The sequence below is a fragment of the Chiloscyllium punctatum genome, chromosome 48 (genome assembly GCF_047496795.1).
Source record: "Chiloscyllium punctatum isolate Juve2018m chromosome 48, sChiPun1.3, whole genome shotgun sequence".
Classification (NCBI taxonomy): Eukaryota; Metazoa; Chordata; class Chondrichthyes; order Orectolobiformes; family Hemiscylliidae; genus Chiloscyllium; species Chiloscyllium punctatum.
In genome coordinates, this window is record NC_092786.1 from 25,594,623 (window position 1) to 25,619,570 (window position 24,948).

The window sequence follows — 24,948 nt, forward strand, 5'->3', positions numbered from 1 at the left end:
CAAGAATTACTGAAGTAAGGGGAAAACAGAAGAGTACTGATTGGATGGACAGTGGATTCATAGAGACATTGTCATGCAGAATGCAACTGTTCATGAGAACTGACAATCACATAGAGTCAGAGAATCACACAGGCATGGTAACAGACCCTTCAGTCCAACAAGTCCATGCCAACCATGTTACCAAACCAAATTAATCCCATCTCCCATCCCATTTGGCCTATATCCCTACAAACCTTTCTTATTCATGACCTTATCTAAATGACTTTTAAATCTTGTAACTCTACCTGCATCCACCAATTTCTCTGGCAGTTCATTTCACACACACTACTCTTCCTTGTAAAAAAAAAGTTGCCCCCATGTCCTTTTCAAATCTTTCCCCTCTCACCTTAAAAATATGTCCCCTATATTTGAACTCCCCCACTCTCGGGAAATGACCCTTCCTCCCGTGATTTTATAAACCTCAATAAGGTCACCCCTCAACCTCCTATGCGCCTGTCTTTCCAGTCTATATAATTTTCAGGACATGCCAAACTTAGTTTAAATTTTAAATGAGGCATATTGATTGATTGGTCAAAGCATTGCCCAGAGAATGGCACTTATTTTGTTGATTAGAAATAGGTACAAATGTGTCCACATGCTTTCCCATCTGAAAAGAACAGGACCTAGTGAATTATATATGTAGTTTTTCCAATTCTCCATCACTAGGATTCTGTTGTCAAGTCACAAACACAAATCACATGAACTCTCAGTGTAGCATTTGAATCTCAGAGCTAGGTAAGATGTTAGGAATATACACTGTACATCCCAAAGACTGGCGGATCTCATTAAACAGCATATTCCTTCAGCTGTTTGTAACAAGCAAGGTACTGATCATAACAAGGTAAAAACAATGACTGCAGATGCTGAAAACCAAATACTGGATTAGTGGTGCTGGAAGAGCACAGCAGTTCAGGCAGCATCCAACGAGCAGCGAAACTTCGCTGCTCGTTGGATGCTGCCTGAACTGCTGTGCTCTTCCAGCACCACTAATCCAGTAACTGATCATAACAGATCAACCTGCACCTGCAAAACTTAAAACACGATGTCCAACATGAGATGTGATTGCATGCTTGGATAACACCTGCTAAATAACATGGATGGAACGAATTATGCCGATAATCAATTTAGGACTGTCACTCGAGGTTGCTCTGTGCTGTACTGGTTACATGTAAACAGCGAATAAGAATTAATTTGTAACTGTGTCATAGTTTTTACTTTTCTGTTTAGTCTAGTTTCTAAGGAAACACATTTGAGAAAGACAAGTTTAAAGGATTGTGGACAGTGACTCATTTGTAGTTCCAGGGAGAAACTGACTGGAACATAAGTCAAAGGTTACTGGAAGTTCACTTTGGACACAGAGGCTTTTAAAAAAGAAACTTGTCAGAAATCACATGGCATAAGCTAATTGCTTAGATCTACCACATGACTGAGATAATGCCTATTAGGAAAGACAGATTGGACTTTTGTTTGGAGATGGTTTGGATTTCATGTGGGTCATTCTTTGAGTGAAAGAAACTACCCAGCTTTCTGAAAAAGCCTTTGAGTTCAATGTGAGAACTGAGAAGGAGAGAGAGAGAGAGAGAGAATACGTGTGTGGGTGGGTGTTAAGTAGAGGGATTATATTTATAGTTTCATATTTCAAACTGTGTATGTTAACAAGCTTTGCAGTTTTGCTGAATAATTCTTGTTTTCTAATAAATCATTAATTTCTTTATTCACTGACGAGACATGGGCAGCACTGGCTGGGTGGGCATTTATTGCCCATCCCAGGTTGTTTTTGAGAAGATGGTGATAAGATACCTCCTTGAACTACAGTCCAAGTGCTGGACGCAAACCCAGAATACTTTTAGGAAGAGATGTCCAGGATTTTAAGCCAGCGACACTGAAGGAATGACAATATCTTTCCAAGTTAGGATGTTTGCAAGTTCGAGGGGGAACTTATGGGTCGTGATATTCCCATATATCTGCTGCTCTTGTCATTCTGGGTATAAGTGGTTAGCAGTTTGGAATGTGCTGTCAAAGGAGCTTTGATGAATTTCTGCATTGCATCTTGTGGATAGCACACACTGTTGCTACTGAACATAAGTTTACATAAATGGAGGAAGTGGATGCATGCAGATATGGTGACAGTCAAGCAAGCTGCTTTGTTCTGGATGGTGTCGAGCTTCTTGAACATTGTTGGAGCTGAACTCATCCAGGTAAGTAGGGAGTATTCCTAACTTGAGTCTTGTAGATAGTGGACAGGCTTTGAGATGCGAATGGTGATTTACTTTCTGCAGGATTTCTAGCCTCTGATCTGGTCTTGTAGCAACAATATTTTTGTGGAGAGTCTCTTCAGTTCCCAGTCTATGGTAATTCCATGATGTTGATGGGGGGGGGAATTCAACTATGGTGAACCATTGAATGACAAGATGTGATGGTTAGATTCTCTCTTTTTGGAGATGGCCATTGCCTAGAACTTGTGTAGAACTAATGTGACTCGCAACTCGTCAGCCAAAGCTGGATACTGTCCAGATCTTGCTGCATTTGAATATAGAATCATAGAGTAGAGTCAAAGAGTAAAATAGCATGGAAACAGGCCCTTCAGCCCAAACTAGTCCATGCTGACCATGGTGCCCACTCAACTAGTTCGAATTGCCTGCATTCAGTCCATGTCCTTCTAAACTCTTCCCATCCAAGTACCTATCCAAATGTTTTGTAAATGTTGCTATTGTATCTGCCTCAACCACTTTCTCTGGCAGCCCATTCCACATACACACTATGTGAAGAAGTTGCTCCTCAGGTCCTTTCTAAATCTTCCCCCCCACCTTAAACCAGTGCCCTCCAGTTTTCAATTCCTCATCTCTGGGAAAAAGACTATATGCATTCATCCGATCTATGCCCCTCATGATTTTATAAACTTCATAAGGTCACCCATCATTCTCCTACATTCCAAGGAATAAAGTCCTATCCTGGCCAACCTCTCCCTTTCACACAGGCCTGCTAGTCCTGGCAACATTGTCATAAATCTTCTGTGCACTCTTTCCAGTTTAATTGTATCTTTCCTATAACAGGGTGACCAAACCTGTACACAATACTCCAAGTGCAGCCTCACCAACAACTTATATAACTGTAACATAACGTCTCAACACCTATACTCAGTGCTTCAACCAATGAAGGCCAGCATGCTAAATGACTTTGTCACCACCCTGTCTACCTGTGACACTGCTTTCAAAGAACTCTATACTTGTTCTCCTCAGTCCTGCTGTTCCACAACACTCCTCAGGACCTCGCCATTTACTGTATAAGTCCTACCTTGGTTTGACTTTCCAAAGTGCAACACCTCCAACTTATCTGTATTGAATTGTATTTGCCAAGCTCCAGCCCAATTCCACACCTGATCAAGATTCCTCTGTAATTTTTGATAACCTTCCTCACTCTAAACAATACCTCCTAATTTTGTGCCATCCACAAGCTTACTAATCATGCCTTGTGCATTCACATCCAGATCGTGTACATACGTAATAAATAACAAAGATCCCAGCACCGACCTCTGTGGCATACCGCTAGTTACAGGCCGAGAAACAACCTTCAACCATCACCCTCTGCTTCCTACCAATTTTGAATCCAATTAGCTAGCTCTCCCTGGATCCCATGAGACCTAACCTTCATGACTAACCTGCTGTGCAAGACCTTGTCAAATGCCTTACTAAAGTCCATATAGACAACATCCTCTGTCATATCCTCATCCATCCTCATGGTTACCTCTTTGAAAAACTCTACAAAATTTGTCAGACATGATTTTCCGTGCTGACTATCCATTATCATACAGTGACTATCCAAATTTTGGTTGATCCTGTCCCTCAGTATCCTCTCCAACAATATGCCTACCATTGATATCAGGCTCACTGGTCTGTCTCGTCTTTGTTACCTTTCTTAAACAATGGAACAAGATTAGCCACCCCCCAGACTTCTGGAACTTCACCAGTGGCTAACGATCTCTGCAATCTATTCCCCAGCATCCCATAACATTGGAGGATGAACTTGATCAGGCCCAGGGGATTTATCCACCTTAATGCACTTTAAGGTTGTAAACACCTTCTCTCTGGTAATATGTGTATGATTCAAAACATCCCAGTTGTTTCCCTTATTTCCTTGACATCCATGATTCTTTCCTCAGTAAACACTGAGGAGAAATACTCATTAAAAACCTGCCCCATCTTTCTGTGGCTCCACATACAGAAGGCCATGCTGATCTTTAAGGGGACCTATTCTCTCCTTATCCACCCTTTTACTCTTAATATAGCTTTAGAACCTCTTGGGATTGTATTTAACCTTATCTGCCAGATCCATCTCATACCCTCTTGTTGCTCTTCTGAAGTGCACCCTCTGAAGTGTGCTCTTACACTTTTTAACGTAATCTAGGGATTCACTTGAGCCTGATAGCTTAAACCCAATATTGCCACCTTCTTTTTCCTGACCAGAGCCTCAATAACCCTTGTCAGCCAAGGATCCCTAAAGCCGCCAGCTTTTCCCTTCACCCTAATAGGGACATACTGTCCCTGGCCTTTTGATATCATACTTATAAAAGCCGCCCATTTTCCAGTCAGTCTTTTTCCTTCAAACAGGCTCACCCAGTCGGCCTCTACTAAATCCTGCCTACTGGCCCCAATACCCACTTTTGACCTTAGTGAAACATCTGATGATGGTTGGACCTTGAACATATCCTGAGGAATTCCTTCAAATATGACCTAGAGCTGAAATGACTGACCTCCAAAAACCTCTTCCTTTGTGTCAGATATGACTCTAATCAAAATTTTTTCCTTATTTACTTTGAATCCTGTTTTACTAGGGCTCCTTGATGCCTTCATCAAAAGCAGGTTTGATGTCCAAGGAAGTCACTCTCACCTCATCTCTGGAACTCAACTCTTAGCCCATGTTTAGACCAGGCTGTGAAGTCAGGACCTTCTGCACTCTCCATTAAACCAGGTTGAACAATCACGGCAGTTAATCCCCTGGCTTAACCGTCATGCCAGGACATGAGCATGCGGACTGTTTTGGGAGGATATTCTGCTGCTGCCAATGGCCAATAATGTATCATGGATGCCCAATGTTAAGTGGCTAGATCTGTTCAAAGTCTATCCCATTTAGCATGTTAACACTGCTGTATAATATGATAGAGGGATCCCTCAGTGTGAAGACAGGATTTTATCTCTGCAACACTGTCTAGTGATCATTCTTACTGACACTGCAGTGGGCTGATGCATTTGCAGCAGGCAGATTGGTGGGGACTTCTACATTCTCCTAGGAAGGGAACTATCGCTTCAACATTCACACTGTCAAGTTCCCTTAGAATCTTACATGTTTCAAAAAGATCATCTGTTATTCTTCCAAACTGCAAAGAAGATCAGCTCCACCCTGCTCAAACTCTCCTCATAAGAGAACCTCTGTATTCCAGAATAGATGTAGTGAACCTTGTCTGAAAGGCATGCTGTGCAAAAATATCCCTTATTAAATAAAGAGAGAAAACTCTCTGCAGTATCATAGGTATGGTGTAATAAATGGTGTACACAGCTGTAACAAGAACTCTTTAATTTTATACTCCATCTCCCTTGCAATAAAATGCAATATTTTATTTGCTTTCATTTTGGAGGAGGGTATAGAAGGGTAGGTTAGTAAATTTGCAGACGACACTAAGGTTGGTGGAGTAGTGGGTAGTGACGAAGGATGTTGTAGGTTATAGAGAGACATAGATAAGCTGCAGAGCTGGGCCGAGAGGTGGCAAATGGAGTTTAATGTGGACAAGTGTGAGGTGATTCACTTTGGTCGGAATAACCACAATGCAAAGTACTGGGCTAATGGTAAGATTCTTGGTAGTGTAGATGAGCAGAGAGATCTCGGGGTCCAGGTACACAGATCCTTGAAAGTTGCCACCCAGGTTGACAGGGTTGTTAGGAAGGCATACAGTGTTTTAGCTTTTATTAATAGAGGGATCGAGTTCCAGAACCATGAGGTTATGCTACAGCTGTACAAACACTGGTGCGGCCGCACTTGGAGTATTGTGTGCAGTTCTGGTCACCACATTAGAAGAAGGATGTGGAAGCTTTGGAAAGGGTGCAGAGAAGACTTACGAGGATGTTACCTGGTATGAAGGGAAGGTCTTACGAGGAAAGGCTGAGGGACTTGAGGCTGTTTTCATTGGAGAGAAGAAGGTTGAGAGGTGACTTAATAGAGACATATAAGATAATCAGAGGGTTAGATAGGGTGGACAGGGAGAGCCTTTTTCCAAGATTGGTGACGGTGAGCACGAGGGGGCATAGCTTTAAATTGAGGAGTGATAGATATAGGACAGATGTCAGAGAGGTAGTTTCTTTACTCAGAGAGTAGTAAGGGTATGGAATGCTTTGCCTGCAACGGTAGTAGATTCGCCTCAAGGCGTTCTATGCTTATGTGAGGAACAAGAGGATGACCAGAGAGAGGGTAGGGCTAATCAGGGATAGTGAAGGGAACTTGTGCCTGGAGTCGGAAGAGATTGGGAAGTTCCTTAATAAATATTTTGCTTCAGTATTCACTAGTGAAAGGGACCTTGTCATTTGTGAGGACAGCATCAAACAGGCTGATATGCTCAAACAGGTTAATGTTAAGAAGGAGGATGAAAAACATGAGGATAGATAAGTCCCCTGGGCCAGACAAGGTTAATGCGGGAGGCAAGGGACGAGATTGCTGCACTTTTGGTGATGATTTATGTGTTCTCACTGTCCATTGGAATAGCATCAGATGATTGGAGGGTGGCAGATGTTATTCCCTTGATCAAGAAAGGGAATAGGGATCACCCTGGAAATTACAGACCAGTCAGTCTTACGTTGGTGGTGGGCAAATTATTGGAGAGGATTCCGAGAGACGAGATTTATGATTATTTGGAAAACGATAGTTTGATTAGAGATAGTCAGTATGGCAGGTCATGCTTCACAAGTTTTATTGATTTCTTTGAGGATGTGACAAGAACATTGATGAGGGGAGAGCAGTGTATATGTTGTACATGGATTTTAGCAAGGTGTTTGATATGGTAGGCTTATTCAGAAAGTAAGGAGGCATGCGATACAGGGAAATGTGGCTGTCTGAATACAGAATTGGCTGGCCCATAGAAGGAAAGTATTCAGTCTGCAGCTCGGTGACCAGTGGTGTTCCGCAGGGATCTGTTCTGGGACCTCTACACTGTGATTTTCATAAATGACTTGGATGAGGAAGTGGAAGGGTGGTTAGTAAGTTTGCTGATGACACGAAGGTTGGTTGAGTTGTGGATTGTGTGGAGAGCTATTTTAGGTTGGAATGGGGCACTGACAGGATGCAGAGCTGGGCTGACAAGTGGCAGATAGGGTTCAACCTGGAGAAGTGTGAAGTCAAACTTTGGAAGGTCAAATTTGAATGCAGATTACAGGATTAAAGACACGATTTCTTGACAGTGAGGAGGAACAGAGGAATCGAGGTCCACGTCCATAGATCCCTCAAAGTTGCCACCCAAGTTGACAGGGTTGTTAAGAAAGCATATGGTGTGTTGGCTTTCATTAGCAGTTTAAGAGTTTAAGAGTCGTGAGGTTATGCTGCAGCTCTACAAAGCCCTGGTTAAACCATACTTGGAATACTGTGTTCAGTTCTGATTGCCTTAGTATAGGAAGGATATGGAAGCTTTAGAGAGGGTGCAGAGGAGATTTACCAGAACGCTGCCTGGACTTGAGGGCATGTCTCATGAAGAAAGATCAAGAGAGCTAGGACTTTTCTCCCCAGAGAGAAGGATGAGAGGTGACTTGATGGAGGTTACAAGATGATGAGAGGCATAGATAGAGTGGATAGCCAGAGACCCTCTCCCAGGGCAGAAATAGTTATCATGAGGGGGCATAATTTTAAGGAGGGAGGTTTAGGGTGGGTGTGTGGAATGCACGGCCAACAGTGGTAGTAAAGGCAGAAACATTAGGGACATTTAAGCGACTCTTGGAAAGGCGCATGGATGATTGTAAAATGAAGGGTATGTAGATTGATTTAGACTAGAATTGGCACAACATCGAGAGCCGAAGGGCCTGTACTGTTCTTTGTTCTGTGCCCACTGGCATGAAAATTGACAACCCAGACAGCACACCGCCAAGCAGACATATTCCAACTTGAGCTAAAGGTGGAGTACTCTGAATGTGACATTGAAAGATACTTTTATAAAGAGAATACAAAAAAAATTAAGTTTACTGACAACAGAATCCTGTGTTGTCAGGCTGTGATGGAATTTTACATAAATAAGACTTTTGTACTAACTTCCTTGAAAGTAACACCCCCAGGGTCAATTATGGGTATTGTCTCTGTTACTACTTTTATACCATATGCTCAACACTGTGCTCTCAATGCATGTTTCTAGCTCACAGCTACTCATAGTTACTATTTATTTAAGGAAGATGGTCTTGGTGTCAATCAGACACCCATGGGTTTAGACTGAGCCAACTGTTCTCAGAGCCTGAACTCTTCCCTCACGAACCATCTCCCCCGGCACACATTTATCTCCGTTACCTTGTTATTCTTACATGGACCAGCAGGTGGCATTGAGGAGTTATCCCAAGATCTCACGATTACAGAATTGCTCAAACACTCTGCAGATTTCTAGTTCCACTTTTCCATTTCATTGATTCAAGAATGAGCCACAGTTTTGGTGTTTCCCTTCCACTGCCCCTTCCTTTTTTAAAGTCTTCTGCACCTGCTCTGTGATAGAGTAAGGGGCAGAAGTAAAAATGAACAAATGTCACAGAGGTAGAAACAGACAGCTTTGGAAATGAAGAGGTGATGAGGCTAGAAACTCATTTCAGGGTCAAAGGGATCACAAAAGTCAAGATTTGCCAGTCAGGATCAGAAATCTTGAATGGACTTTAAAAAGGGACACTTTTAGAGTTTCTTTTATTGTAAATTTCCTGGCCAACAACTTTCCAAGCTGAAGCACTGTAGACAAATCCAGGAATCCATGAGCATAGGAGCAGAGAGGGTCAGTGTGGAAAACATCTCTGCTTTTTATTAAGTGCCTATAAATCACTGATTTAAGGTGCTGCAGCCATTGTGAAAGCTACTGAGAAACGTTAAGTATGTCAAGTATAGCAGTGAGGTGTAGTGGTTCTGATATTAAAATGTTAGTGCTTATTGTTGTTGTAATGATCTCTTTTAGTTTTCTTCCCCTTCCATTATCTTCAACTCTTTCCACCACCCTTTTCCTTCTCTTGGCATCCTTTCTAATGCACTGATGATCCTTTATCACTTTCTGAAATTCTCTCTCCTTTTGTGGGTCAAACTCACTGATTCAGTCATATTTTAACAAAGGAAACTATTAACAATGTCGTTGAACCCATAACCATTTTACATTTAAGGTGAAGGGACTGATGAACTGCTTCATAATATCATGGTACTTATGTACCTTGATGTTTTACAACAGTTCATCAGTCCCTTCACCTTAAGGAATGCCTGCACACAGATCTGGGCACCTCCACAAGTTTGAAATGTTGGTGCTAGCTACTGCATATGGGAGATGGGAAATGTTCATCACACATCACATTGTTGGATACACTCTATGGTCAAATCAATCCAGCGATCAATCAAAGTAATTAATACATTGGAACATTAAAGATCTAATTGATTTGCTTTGAGGCTGCTCTGGTAGAAATCACCACTTATTTTAAGAAGTTGGGAGACAGTTCATTTATTGGCAATCCCACTCCTCTCTATTACATTGTAGACACTGATTGTTGCTTATTCATTGAACATTTTTACATTTGGATTAATGTTGATCACTTTGTGTGGAAACTTAGGCACAAGCCCATGACAGCAAACAAGCACAGTGTCCAGCACATTCTGGGTACGTTCAGCAATCAATACCCCGAACAAAAGCTCTAGGTGTGTTAAGCATTCCTGCACCACTCATGAAAGAGAACCAGCCGGAAAGGAATTCCAATTCCTGAAAAAGTATATGCTGGGGCCTGACATTGGGTCAAACTATAGAGCTATTAGTTTAGTTATCATCCTCTTGCATTTCTGTTAGGCAGAAGCATGTTTTGAAATGTTTAATTTTTTTTATGATTCTGTGAGAGGCAAGAACTTTCAAATGTTGATTGGGTGCTGATGTTCACAGATAAAGGGATGGCTGGAAAATGGGAAGCCTTCAAAAGTGAGCTAATGAAAGTCCAGAGGCAGTATATTCCTGTTAGGGTGAAAGGAAAGGCTGGTAGGTAAAGGCTGGATGAATAGAGAAATTAACGTTTTGATCAAAAAAAAGGAAGCATTGTCAGGAATAAACAGCAGAGATCGAGTGAATCCTTAGAAGAGTATAAAGGCAGTAGGAATATACTTAAGATAAAAATCAAGAAGGCAAAAAGGGGACATGAGATACCTTTGGTAAATAGGGTCAAGGAGAATCCAAAAGGATTCTACAAATACATTAAGGTCAAAAAGGTTACTGGAGAGAGAATAGGGCCCCTTAAAGATCAGCAAGGCTGCTTATATGTGGAACCACAGGAGATGGGGGAGATACTAAAGGAGTATTTTGCATCAGTGTTTACTGTGGAGAAGGATATGGAAGATATAGAATGTGGGGAAACAAATAGTGATATCTTGAAAAACATCCATATTACAGAGGAGTGGTGTTGGACATCTTATAAAATAAAAAGGTGGATAGATTGCCAGGACGAGAACAGGTCTGTGGGAAGTGAGGGAGGTGATTGCTGAACCCCTTGCTGATATATTTGTATGATTGATAGCCACAAGTGAGGTGCCGGAAGACTGGAGGTTGGTTAATTTTGTGCCACTATTTAAAAAGGGTAGTAAGGAAAAGCCAGGGAACTATAGACTGGTGAGCCTGACATCGGTGGTGGGCAAGATGTTAGAGGGAATCCTGAGGGACAAGATGTACATGTATTTGGAAAGGCAAGGACTGATTAGGGATAGTCAACGTGGCTTTGTCTGTGGGAAGTTGTGTCTCACTAACTTGAGTGAGTTTTTTGAAGAAGTAACAATGAGGATTAATGAGGGCAGAATATCTATTTGGCCTATTTGGATTTCAGTAAAGCATTCTACAAGATTCCTCAGAGTAGACTGGGTAGCAAGGTTAGAACACAGAATGCCGAGAGAACTAGCCATTTGGATACAGAGCTGCCTCAAAAGAAGAAGACAGAGAATGCTAGTGGAGGGTTGATTTTCAAGACTGGAGGCCTGTGACCAGTGGTGTGCCACAAGGATCGGTGCTGGGTCTACTGCTTTTCATCATTGATAAAAATCATTTAGATGTGAACATAGGAGGTATCATTAGTAAGTTTGCAGTTGACATCAAAATTGGGGGTGCAGTGAACAGAGTACAATGGGATCTTGATCAGATGGGCCATTGGGCCGAGGAGTGGCAGATGGAGTTTAATTTAGATAAAGGTGAGGTGCTACATTTTGGAAAGGCAAATCAGAATAGGACTTGTACACTTAATGGTAAGGTTCAGGGGAGTGTTGCTGCACCTTGGAGTGCAGGTTCATAGTTTCTTGAAAGTGGAGTCACAGGTTGATAAGATAGTATGCTTGCCTTTATTGGTCAGTGCATTAAGTATAGGATTTTGGGAGGTCATGTTGTGGCTGTACAGGATGTTGGTTAAGCCACTTTTGGAATACTGCATTCAATTCTGGTCTCTCTTCTATAGGAAGGATGTTGTGAAACTTGAAAGAGTTCAGAAAAGATTTACAAATATGTAAAGATTGGAGGGTTTGGGCTATAGGGAGAAGCTGTATAACCTGGGGCTGTTTTCCCTGGAGTGTTGGAGGCTGAGATATGACCTTATAGAGGTTTATAACATCATGAGGGGCACGGATAGGGTAAACAGACAGTAGTTTTTTCCTGTGGCAGGGGAACCCAAAACTAGACGGCATAGGTTTAAGGTGAGAGGGAAAATTTAAAAGGGACCAATGGGGCAACATTTTCATGTAGAGGGTAATGCATGTATGAAATAAGCTACCAGAGGTAGTGGAGGCTGGTACAGTTACTGCATTTAAGGGGCATCTGGATAGGTAAACGAACGTAATGGGTTTGTAGGGGTATGGGCCAAATCTTGGGAAATGGGACTAGATTTACTTTGAATATCTGGTCAGCATGGATGAGTTGGACGCAGGGTCAATTTCCTTGCTGTACATCTCTGTGACTTTATGACAAGGAGCCTGTAGCAAATGGGGGGGAAAAAATTGATGGTGGTAGAATAGTAGGAGCCAGTGATGAAGATGGAGGCTTTAATCAAAGCTCAAGGTTGAAGGATAAGGCTCAGGCTGATGTACAGCCTCAGCAAGAAGAGTATCAGGGGCGTGGCTTGATTAAATGCCACAGATGATCTTCCCAGACTCTTCCCAGTGTAAACATTGGGTCTACGCTTATCTGGCTCAGCCTGCTTTAATCTTTTGGGTGACAAACTTGTAGCTAGTTTCAAGCTACACTTCCATTGTCTCTAGAAAAAAGGCTAACTTCTTGAACATGATGATCAAACACAGGCGAACAGTTCTGCACACCAGCAGCACCAGCTCATGCTGGAGGTAAAGCAAGGTAGAGTAGGTACTGTCCAACAATAAACCTGGAATATAGATAAGGCAAGGATGGGGGTGACACGGTGGTTAGCACTGCTGCCTCACAGCGCCAGGGACACGGGTTCAATTCCCTCCTCGGGCAACTGTGTGGAGTTTGCACATTCGCCCCGTGTTTACATGGGTTTCCTCCGACAGTCCGAAGATGTGCAGGTTGGGTGAATTGGCCATTCTAAAATGCCCGTAGTGTTAGGTGCATTAGTCAGAGAGAAGTGTAGGGGGATGGGTCTGGGTGGGTTGCTCTTCGGAGGGTTGGTGTGGACTGGTTGGGCCGAAGGGCCTGTTCCCACACTGTAGGGAATCTAATCTAATCTCGCAGGGGCCAGGCCAGGGAGAGCAAGAAGGAGAGACAAAACTGTGGGGAAAAGGCCTTAAATTGACAATAGGGATTGAGCATGAGCACCAGTCCACCTCCCCTTAACTGACCAACATGCTGCAGCATTAAATCTGCTGGGATGCACATAGAGGCCAGGCATTAAATCTTCACTTAATGGCATCAACTGGGGAATGGGCAGGAGGTCAACTCAACAGCCCTCCTAACATGTGTAAAATCAAAGAAAGGAAGGGGGCTCCAAGCGTAACCATTTGAAGCAATAGCCAACTTGAAGAAAGCTGATGGGAAGAAAACATTTAAAGTTAGCATGCTATAATCCAGCATAGACGTCTTCGTGGAAGGACACAGCAGGATTTCATTCACCTTTAAATGGCTCTGTGGCTGCACCATAGAAACAGTACAACTACTGAAGTGTGAAGATACTGGATATCCCGAGATCTTGAACTTACTTTATCGACACCACATTCTGTACCATCCAAAGGAGGATCCAATTTTGTTTTGCATGGTTTGTCTCCTTCTACCAGGCACCATAGTCCAGCACACATTAAATGCTAAAATAAAAAGAAAATTGTGGTTAGGTAACAGGCCATCATATTTCATATATATATATCTGTCAACAGAAACAACATGATCAATAAACAATTAAACTTCCCATCCTCAAATGACAAACTGATACCTGCATATAAAATAATAATGACTGAATTTGCAGTTTTTGGTCACAGGTAGTCCTGATGATGCATCATAGAGTCATATTTATCTACCTGCTTTCATAACCTATAATATTTCCACTAAATAAAAAGCAGAATCCAACATTTTCTTCACTTTCACTGTACATTCACCCTTCACTGTGGAAAACAGAGTCACAGGATGAAGTTTGGTCAACTCTGACTATGGGAATTGGAGCAAACATCCCCAGTCCTCACAATAAATTAAAAGAGGAAATCATTTTTGGGATCCTCAATGGAAGGGCCAATAAATTATTTCAAACTAATAATTCTGACATAATAGGAATCCCTCATGGGGGACAGTTCCATTTCCTGCACCAAGACTTTGCTAAAACAGGTGAGCTTTCCAATTACATCATTTTCCTCAACCACATCTTACTCACTGGATTAGTTTATATAACTTCATGAGGGAGGGCAGTTGCTGGCAGGGTTTTCAACTTGCTGTTTGAGAGTAAAACTGACCTAACTGCTTGACTGTCATCACAGAAACCACTCAATCTTCATGTTCTGGACGGCTGAGGTTCAGCACAGACCTACTCTTGGTCAGGCTCTTGGTCAGCTGGAAGCTATAGGTACTTGGTCTCAACTTTCACTGTATACATCACACTGGGTGAGGTTGCTGTTTAACATTTAATCTTGTTGCTGTTTAGTGTCTGCCATCGAGATGTCAGCCTGGCTCAGGAGAACCAACTCTCTTGTCTCTGAATCAAAGATTTCAGGTTCTTGTCTCATTGCACAAGCTTGAGTATCTAATTCAGGTTGATACTCCAATACAGTTTTGACAGACTGTTGTTCTCTCAGAGATATCAGGTTTCAATTGTGAAACTAAATGGAGGTCCTCTTCTGCCCTCGTGAGAAGGCAAAAAGATCCAATGGCACCACTCAGTAGAGCAGTTGGAAATCTGCCTGATATCCTAGTCAATATTTTTAGCTTTGTTGTGAGTGTAAACTTTTTCTGCATAAATTCTGTATTTCTAATGTGAAAGCGCAGATTTCTCTTCGAAAATATTGGATTGTTTGGGTATCCAAAAATCCCCCAGGCCTGTCAAGTTGGCGGAAGATTGTTATGGAGCATATTCCCCTTGGATTTTCTCACAAGTATGGTACACCATAAAATTGAAAATTTCTATGAAACATGTCAGCCCTTTTTGGAATACCTGGACACAGATTTGTCTGCCACATTAATAAGGGCTTTCATATAGCTGTAACGATTGTGTTTTACGAGTCCAAAATCCAGACAGGGGAACTACAAATGTATGAATATGTGAAAACTAATGCTCTCGATATTCCAGAGTGAGTGTTTTGTTTGGCCTAGGAAATTATTATTCATTAGTTTGTTGTTGGTTTTTATTTATTTAGTTAAGTGGTTAGTAGGAGTTTTTTATACGTATATTTTTCTATGCATATTTATACATCTGTACATGAGGGCGGTTTGGGTCTGTACATTTTTTGGCGTTTTTTCTTTGTGTTGTTTTGAATTTATTGTTTTGTATTTGTTGTAATATTTTAAAAATCTATTTTTCAATAAAAATATATATATTTTAAATATTGGATTGTTGCACAGCATCTCTGAGCATTCCGAGGTCAGGAAAAACGCTACAGAAATTTCAGTTTATTAAATCAGATGGAGAACCGAGAGTTAAACTATAACAATCAGGTGAAGTAATGGCCTGGTGGTATTATTGTTAGACCATTAATTCAGAATATCGGCTAATGATCTGGGGACCTGGGTTTGAATATGTCAGATGGCAGAATTTGAATTCAATAAAAATAAACTCTGGAATTAAGAATCTACTGATGACCATGAAATTATTGTCGATTGTTGGAAAAATCCATCTGGTTCACTAATGTCCTTCAGGGAAGGAAATTTGCTATCATCTGGTCTGGCCCGCTTGTGTCTCAAGCCATTCAGTTGTACCAATCGCTATAAAGTCTCAAAGAAATGAAACCAGAAAGATCACCTGGCATTGACTTAGGCACTGGTAAAGATAATGGCAGAAACAGCCCTATTAACCCTGCAGAGTCCTCTTTACTAACATCTGGCAGCTAGTGCCAAAATTGGGAGCGCTGTCTCAGACTAGTCAAGCAACAACCTAACACAGTCACACTCTCAGAATCATATCTTGTGGACAATGTCCCAGATACCACCATGCTTGGATATGTTTTGTCCCAAAGTCAGGGCAGACCCAGCAGAGATGATGGCACAGAGGTGTACAGTCGGGAGGGAGTTGCTCTGGGAGTCTTCAACATTGACTCCAGACCTCATGAAGTCTTGTGGCATCAGGTTAAATATGGGCAAGGAAACCTGCTGATTATCACATACCATCTTCCTTCACTTGATGAATTGGTATGTTGAACAACACTTGGAGAAAGCACTGAGGATGGCAACAGCACAAAACATACTCTGCATGGGGGATTTCAAAGTGTGCCATCAAGAGTGGCTTGGTAGCAGTACTACTGATTAAGCTGGTCAGGTCCTAAAGGACATAACTGTTAAAAAAATCACACAACACCAGGTTATAATCCAACAGGTTTAATTGGAAGCACTAGCTTTCAGAGCGCTGCCTTCCACAACCACCTGATGAAGGAGCGGCGCTCTAAAAGCTAGTGCTTCCAATTAAACCAGTTGGACGATAACCTGGTGTTTTGTGATTTTTAACTTTGTACACATCAGTCCAACAACAGCATCTCCAAATCATGACATAGCTGTTAGACAGGATCAGTGGCAAGTGGTGAGGGAACAACATATTTGACCTGGTCCTTATCAATCTGTCAGCTGCACATGCATCTGTCCATGAACACCATGTAGTCTGTCACATTGAGGATAACCTCCATCGTGTTGGGTGGCACTATCACCGTACTAAATGGGACAGACCTCGAACAGACCGAGCATCATGATGTGGACCATCAACAGCAGCAGAATTGTACTCCAGCACAATCCGACACCTCATGGCCCAGCATATCTCCTTCTCAACCATTATCATCAAGCCAGGGGATCAATCCTAGTTCAATTGAGAATGCAGATGATCATGCCAGGAGCAGCACTAGGCAGACCTGAAGATAAGGGGCCAACCTGGTGAAGCTACCAAACAAGCTTACTTGCACACCAAGCAGCATAAGCAGGAAGTAAGATACAGAACTGAGCTATTCCACAACCAACAGATCAAATCGAAGACCTTCAGTCCTGCAACATTCACACGTGAATGGTGGTGGACAATTAAACAAGAGACCTTGGAGTGCAGGCTCACAGTCCCTTAAAAGTAGATAGGCAAGTGAAGAAGGCATTTCATATGCAATCCTTTATTGGACAGTATTAAATATAGGAGTTGGGAGATCACGTTGCGGCTGTACAGGACATTGGTTCAGTTATCTAACCACCACCACTTGACATTCAATGGCATTACCATCACTGAATCCCGTAATACCAACATCCTGAGGATTATCATGGACCAGAATCTGAACTGGACTCACCACATAAACATAGTGGCTATGAGTAGGTCAGAGGCAAGGAATACTGCGGCAAATAACTCACCCCTTGACTCCTAAAGCCTGTCCGCCATCTATAAACCACAAGTCAGGAATGTGATGGAATGTTCCCCATTTGCCTGGATGGGTGCAGCTCCAACAACACTCAACAAGCTTGACACCATCCAGAACAAAGCTGTCTGCTTGATTGGCACCATGTGGTTAAAGATGCCCTCCAACGCATCTCGCCCACATGCCGCACCTCCACCCTCAAACCCCACCCCTCCAACCATAACAAGGACAGAACGCCCCTGGTGCTCACCTTCTACCTACCAACCTTCGCATAAACCAAATCATCCGCTGACATTTCTGCCACCTTCAAACAGACCCCACCACCAGGGATATATTTCCCTCCCCACCCCTTTCTGCCTTCCGCAAAGACCGTTCCCTCTGTGACTACCTGGTCAGGTCTACGCCCCCCTACAACCCACCCTCCCATCCTGGCACCTTCCCCGGCCACCGCAGGAATTGCAAAACCTGCGCCCACACCTCCTCCCTCACCTCCATCCAAGGCCCTAAAGGAGCCTTCCACATCCAAAGTTTTACCTGCACATCCACCAATATCATTTATTGTATCCGTTGCTCCCGATGCGGTCTCCTCTACATTGGGGAGACTGGACGCCTCCTAGCAGAGCGCTGGAGGGAACATCTCTGGGACACCCGCTCCAATCATCCACACCGCCCTGTGACCCAACATTTCAACTCCCCCTCCCACTCTGCCGAGGACATGGAGGTCCTGGGCCTCCTTCACCGCCACTCCCTCACCACCAGACGCCTGGAGGAAGAACGCCTCATCTTCCGCCTCGGAACACTTCAACCCCAGGGCATCAATGTGCACTTCAACAATTTCCTCATTTCCCCTTCCCCCATCTCACCCTAGTTCCAAACTTCCAGCTCAGCACTGTCCCCATGACAGGTCCTACCTGCCTATCTTCTTTTCAACCTATCCACTCCACCCTCTCCCCCCACCACCGACCTACCATCTTCATCCCCTCCCCCACTCACCTACTGTACTCTATGCTACTTTCTCCCCACCCCCACCCTCCTCTCACTTATCTCTCCACCCTTCAGGCTCTCTGCCTGTATTCCTGATGAAGGGCTTTTGCCTGAAATGTCGATTTGCCTGAACTGCTGTGCTCTTCCAGCACCACTAATCCAGAATCTGGGTTCCAGCATCTGCAGTCATTGTTTTTACCTAGTTGATTGGCACCATACTGAGTCACTTCCTCAGTAGCAGCAATGCGTACTCTCTACAAGGTGCACTGCATCACCAAAGATCCTCAGATAGCTCCTTCCAAACCCACAACCACTTCCATCTAGAAGGACAAGGACAGCAGGTACATGAGAACATCACTACCTTCAGATTGGCAATGCAAGTGACACATTGGGATACTATATGGTCAGTTGCTAATTCCACAGTTGCAACACAAGTTTGCTTAAAATTTAGAGTGCAGCATTAACTAAAAATATATGCAGAGACTGAATTAATTGAAACATACCCCAAATATGGGTGGCTCAATGGTTAGCACTGCTGCCTCACAGCGCCAGGGACCTGGGTTTGATTCCAGCCTCAGGCGACTGTCTGTGTGGAATTTGCACGCATCCCCTGTGTCAGTGTGGGTTTTCTCCAGGTGCCCTGGTTTCATCCCACAGTCCAAAGATGTGCAGGTTTGATAAGTTGGCCATGCTAAATTGCCCGTAGTGTTCAGGGATGTGTAGGCTAGGTGTATTAGTCAGGAGAAATTTAGAGCAATAGGGTAGGTGAATAGATCTGACTGAAATACTTATTGGAGGGTTGGTGTGGACTTATTGGGCCAAATAGCCTGTTTAGGCACTGTAGGGATTCTATGATTCCCATCCAAGTCACTGACTTGGAAATATATTGCTGTCCTTCAGTGTCACTGGGTTAAAATCCTGGAATTCCCTCCCTAATGGCATGCTGGTCAACCCAAAGCAGGTGGACCGCAGCGTTTCATTGCGACAGCTCACCACCACCTTCTCAAGGGCAGCTAGGGATGGGCAATAAATACTGGGCCCAGCCAACGACACCCACTTCCCACAAAATGAATTTTTAAAAAAAGGACTTTCCCTATTTTGCATTACTTTCCTCTCAAAGGTATGATTCCCACCCGCATCAAAATTCTGCTGCTGCTCATTAATTCTTTTTTAATGGGTTTTCACAGCTTTCCAATGAAGGAAATTAAAACTTCAGGAGGCAACTTCTTCACACAGTGAGTTGCAGTTTGTTTAATAATAGAGTAGCTAATGCAAAATCTGCTCACGCAGACTGGTCTGTAACTGACTGGTTCAGTGCTGCTGTTGGCAAGAGCTGGTCACATCAACTGTACGTGGACTGAAAATGACACACAATTTCCTCATAGGTGCTCTTTGTATTTGCCAAATATATGTTTCAATTAATTCAGTCTCTGCATGTATTTTTAATTAACGTGGAATTAGCAACTGACCAGATAGTATCCCAATGATGTCATCTGCATTGCCATTCTGTTAAAACATCTTATCACTTCTGAAGGAATTCTATCACGAAGAAAAGTTTTGTTTTTGCAGTTATGCCATCTCTCTGTCCCAAAAGGAGAGGAAAATCTGCAGGAAGTCACCAGCCTGCCCACATCAACCAAATACCACCCACAGACTACCAAATACAGGAGACGGTCATTGGCCACTGTGTGATGCTGGCTCTTCAAAACTTTTCTGCATATTACCTGGAGCCTTACAATATTTTTCTTTTCTATCGGTGTTGTTGTGAATTTGGGTCGAGTATTTGTGGATTGGAAGACAGGGTGATAGAATTTGATATTTGTAAAATGATAGTGGGGGTGGGGGGAAAGAGTATGTGGTCCTTTTCAAAGATGATTTTTTTTATGCTTAGCAATTTGAAAGTGAGTGTCTATGGGCAGCAGTTTGCCAATACACAAAGCATTTGAATTTAAACATCTGCATCAAAAAGCCATGCAATTAGCAGGTAAAGCAGCAATTTTGTTTTGTTTTCAAGACAAGTTTCAAATTTAGCCAATTAATTTGAATCAAGCCCTTAGATATCAAAAACCAATTAAATTTAAATCTGATGGTTTTGCCAACTTCGAACCATTCCAATTGTAAAGAAATCAATAAGTCATCAAGGATATAAAAGATGAGGGTATTTGGAAAATCGGTGAGAGCAAACTACTATCTGAAAAGATAACAACTCAGAGAAAGCACCATCTAATGATACCGCAGTACTCTTAATTAATATTTTGGACAGCAGAATTCACAGAGAGAACATTCTCGACACATGAATTCGAAGGAGTAGGCTACCATGAAAAAACATCAGCAGAGAGGGCAAGGAATATTCCAGAAGACGTATCCTAGCTATAATTTTGAGACTAAATTCTATTGTTTCATTATATAAGTGGGACTTGTATTTTATTGGAACAGTACACAATTAGCAATTTGTTTTAATTGGGAATAGATGGTAGAGGGGAATTGTTCAGTTTGTTAGTGGTTCTGTTAATTTGTTCACTATTGAAGTTACATAAATAAATTGTTACTTGTTGAATACAGAGTGAGTGAAAGGATTTTATTTTATTTTACCACGCCTTTAAAATAGATTGGAGGGATGAAAGGTGTATTATATCACTTTCCACACTTCTTTTAACAGATTAGGTGATGAGGCGAGACTCTCTGAATGTTTTGGTGACCTCTGCTTCACAACAATATATATACGCGCAGTTTTACTGCAAAAACTGAGTCAAATATATTACAATAAAACACAACCAACAAAACGAGGGAATATTTATTTTCCACTGTTTCCTCCATAACAATGCCAGATTAGAGAATCATTGATGTGCCAATCCTGGGCAAGAAGTTAAAAAGCCACTTTGCTTACTGACCGGTTGCACAAGGTAAGCCAGGAAAGTTTCGCTTCCTTTCAGGTATTTTACCAGCTTCCACTTGACTACATCAGATATGATAACCATTGCCCTCTCTGCATCCTTGACGCAGGGGCAAGGACACCAGAAACCTGTCCATGACACAGCTCCCAACCTGGAATACCAGCCACTATGGGGCAGCTAGGTTTCACATAGACAAAGAGAAATGCCAACTTTGACCAACCATATAATGAGCACAAATAAGCATACAAACTGCTTCTATCATCGCCATGTGTTATGTAAGTGAATTCAAAGTAAATTCTCCATTAAAAACAGATGTTTAACCAACTAATAGTTTATTCAATTTCTCTATTACTCCAAGTTGCTAGTACAGATACTTTCTCCAACTCTGCATGGTGCTTTAGTAATCACAGATAAACTGAGCAGCTTCTCCTTTTCATATAAATTTTGTTGAATTCTAGAATTACCGCACAGAAGGCATTATAGGGCTGTGTCAGCTTTGACTGTAGTTGGCTAATCCAATCATTCCATTTAATCTATTCGTAAAGCTCTGGCCTTCCTATATCCAGATTTATTCATCTTATTTAAATACATCGACAAATAGCTTTGAAGTGTTGGTGGGACAGTTAATTTACATTCTCAATCCTTGAACAGTGCTGGAAGTCTTAATTAGAGTCCTTGGGTACAGTAGCTCAGGGAGACAGGGTAGCTCTGAGTAATGGCATCTCACAGACTGAGTAGTCAGTTTACTCCTCAAATTGAGTATAGACTCTTTCCTCCCTCAGATCAAATACAAATGCATGATCCAACACATTTTGTATCCCCAGATCCAGTAGCATTTGAGTAACCCCATAGAATAGCTATTCTTTGTGGGAGAATCTGTGGAGAATCTACATGCTGCCTCACAATGCCAAGGTCCCAGATTCAATTCCAGCCTCGGGTGACTGTGTGGAGTTTGCACTTTCTACCTATATCTGCATGGGCTTCCTCCAGGTGCTCTGGTTTCCTCTCACAGTCCAAAGATGTGCAGCTTGGGTGGACTGGCTATACTAAATTGTCCCATGGTGTCCAGGAATGTGTAAACTAGGTGGATTAGCCAAGGGAAATGCAGGATTACAGGGATAAAGTCGGGGTAGTCTATGTGGGATGCTCCTTGGAGGGTTGGTATTGCCTCAATGGGTCAAATGATCCACTTCGACACTGCAGGGATTCTGTGATTTTACGATTCTATGAAATGGCCCAGTGAAAACAAGACCCTGTTTTATGCATACTTTTAAAAGAAGGGATGTATTTAATATTCAAGAACAACAACCAACAATTCAGCACTTGTAATGCTACATACAGACCTCAAAGTTTGGAACTTGGTTTCATTACTGAACCTGCCCTCTATGCTGTGTGTATTGTAGTTTCCAAAGAAACAGCGAGATGTAACAAGATAATATTCTGAAACAGGAGGGAAGGTACAATAATATGGCAGAGGAAATCCACTCTGTGTTAGTGCATCTTACAGACTGAGTACAGTCAGTTTACTCCTTAAATCAGGTACAGACTACTTACACCCTCAAATCAAGTATATTTAAGTGAGCTCACATACTGTTTATCCCACAGATCCAGTAGCGTCTGAGTCAGTCCATCAAACAACTGTTCTTTGTGTTGGCTGGGAGAATCTACATTCCAGAGTAAACTTTACTTTTGGACAAAGGACATAGTAGCAACGGAAAGCAACACTGAGGAAACAAAACATAGACTAAGTGCAGCTGTGATGCTCCCAGGTTCAAGTGAGGGTAGGTTCAGGAGACTAAAAACAGATGCTGAATCCAGTATTGGAAAGTAGATTAAGCCCAGAAGACTTAATGCCTGGGAATCTTTTTAGTATCTCACATCTATTTCCTGCTGAAGCTAAAGAGGAATGATGTCAAGGCTGTGGGTGGAATTGAGGCAAAAGTTAAACACTGTCAGACCTCAGGCAAAAGGAAGGGGGTAGGTGCATGTGGATTCTCAATCATTTTGTGGTGTGGGTACGGAGAGGGAAGACAGGGTGACGGACAGCATTCCTGCTCCTCCTGGTTTGGAATTATTTCAAACGCTATAAGTGAACCCCTGCTGCCTCTCAGCAGATTTCTCTGGTGATTCCAGTCACTGTTCACCTTCTTATCACCTCGCACCCCACCCCCACCATTTAGATCATTAGGATACAACTTCTACACACAGGATAGGTGCAATTGCTCATTTACAAGTTAAAAAACATCACCAGTGGAATGTTACAGGATTCACTGTTGGGGCCTCATGTATTTACAATTCAAATCAATAACTTGGACCAAATGTATGGTTGTTGAATTTGCCGATGATGAAGGCAGACAGGAAAGTAAGTTGTGAGAAGGTGTGTAGAAAGGGATATTGATAAATTAAACAAGTGGATAAAAGTTTGACAGATGACAGTATTGTGGGAAAGTGTGAATTCTCCACTTTGGCAGGAAGAATAGAAAACCAACATATTATTTAAGTAGTCAGACTTTGCAAATCTCTGAGGTATACAGGGATCAGGCTGACTTGGTACAGTTGTACACAGCATTGCTGAGACAAGCCTGTAGTCCCAAGCTTTTCCACTCAACCTTCCATGATCTTTATCAAATGGGGTTGCAGGTTCAAGGGGCTAAATGGCTTACTCCAGTTCCTAATGTATATGTCCGTACATGGGGCCAAGTTAGAGTCATGCGCACCTGCTTGTAATACTGGTTCAGCAATTCCCAAAGTGTAGGTTAGATACTGATCAGACTATTAGGATCCCAAACATCATGTTCAATTCCAAATCATGTGTGCAAGACATCAATTGCAACTTCTCAGAGCTAACCAATTAAGAAGAGCTATCTTAAATAGCCCTAGGCAAGCAAGATGACTGTCCTAGATACCAAGGCTACATTTGACCAAGCATAGCATCAAGGAGCCATAGCAGCTATGGTCAACAAGAATCAGAGAATAGTCTCCACTAGTCAAGCCTACCACAAAGGTAGATGGTTGTGGTTGATGGAGGTCAGACAACTTAGCGCCAGGACACCTCTGCTGGAATTCCTCACACAGTGTTCTAGGCCTAATCACCTTCAGCTACCTATCAATGACTTTCCCTCCATCATAAGGTCAGAATGGGGATGTTCGCTGATGATTGCACAATGTTCAACACTACACATGCCTTCTCAGATACTGAAACAGTCCATGTCCAAATATAGCAAGGCCTGAATTATATTCAGGCTTGGACTGACAGTGGAAAATAGCATTCGTGCCATTCAAGTGCCAAGCAATGGCGATCTCTAACAGGAAAAAAATCTAACCATTGCTCTATGACATTAAATGTAGTACCAGCACTGAATTCCCCATTATCAATATCTTGGGAATTACAATTGACTAGAAACTGAACTGGACTAACCATATAAATACACTGGCTACAAGATCCCTGTGTACTTTTTATGCTCCTCAACAACATTCATCAATTTGGTCTCATTGTGCCAGTTAGAAGTCTCTCATCTCCTTTCAAAATTACTTGGATGGCCAGTTGAAATATCACAACATTCAAGGACTGGGGCCAAGTGCTGGAAAACAGGACTATTTGAGACTTAGAGTAGTTTAGTCAGTTTAGGGTGTAGGTTTGCTCACTGAGCTGTAGATTTGATGTCCAGACGTTTCATTACCTGGCTAGGTAACATCATCAGTGGCAACCTCCAAGTGAAGCGAAGCTGTTGTTTCCTGCTTTCTATTAATATGTTTGTCCTGCATGGGGTTCTTGGGGCTTGTGGTGATGTTATTTCCTGTTCGTTTTCTGAGGGGTTGATAGATGGCATCTAGA

General features: G+C 42.4%; 1 protein-coding gene across 1 annotated transcript in view; it reads right to left on the reverse strand.

The window, feature by feature from the left end:
• Window positions 1–24,948, reverse strand: part of adamts17 (ADAM metallopeptidase with thrombospondin type 1 motif, 17) — a 669,321-nt gene that overhangs the window by 295,157 nt on the left and 349,216 nt on the right. The window contains exon 11 of the mRNA XM_072564884.1: window positions 13,423–13,524. Within this exon, the coding sequence (XP_072420985.1) occupies window positions 13,423–13,524 (102 nt within the window). The remainder of the gene's footprint in view (window positions 1–13,422; window positions 13,525–24,948) is intronic.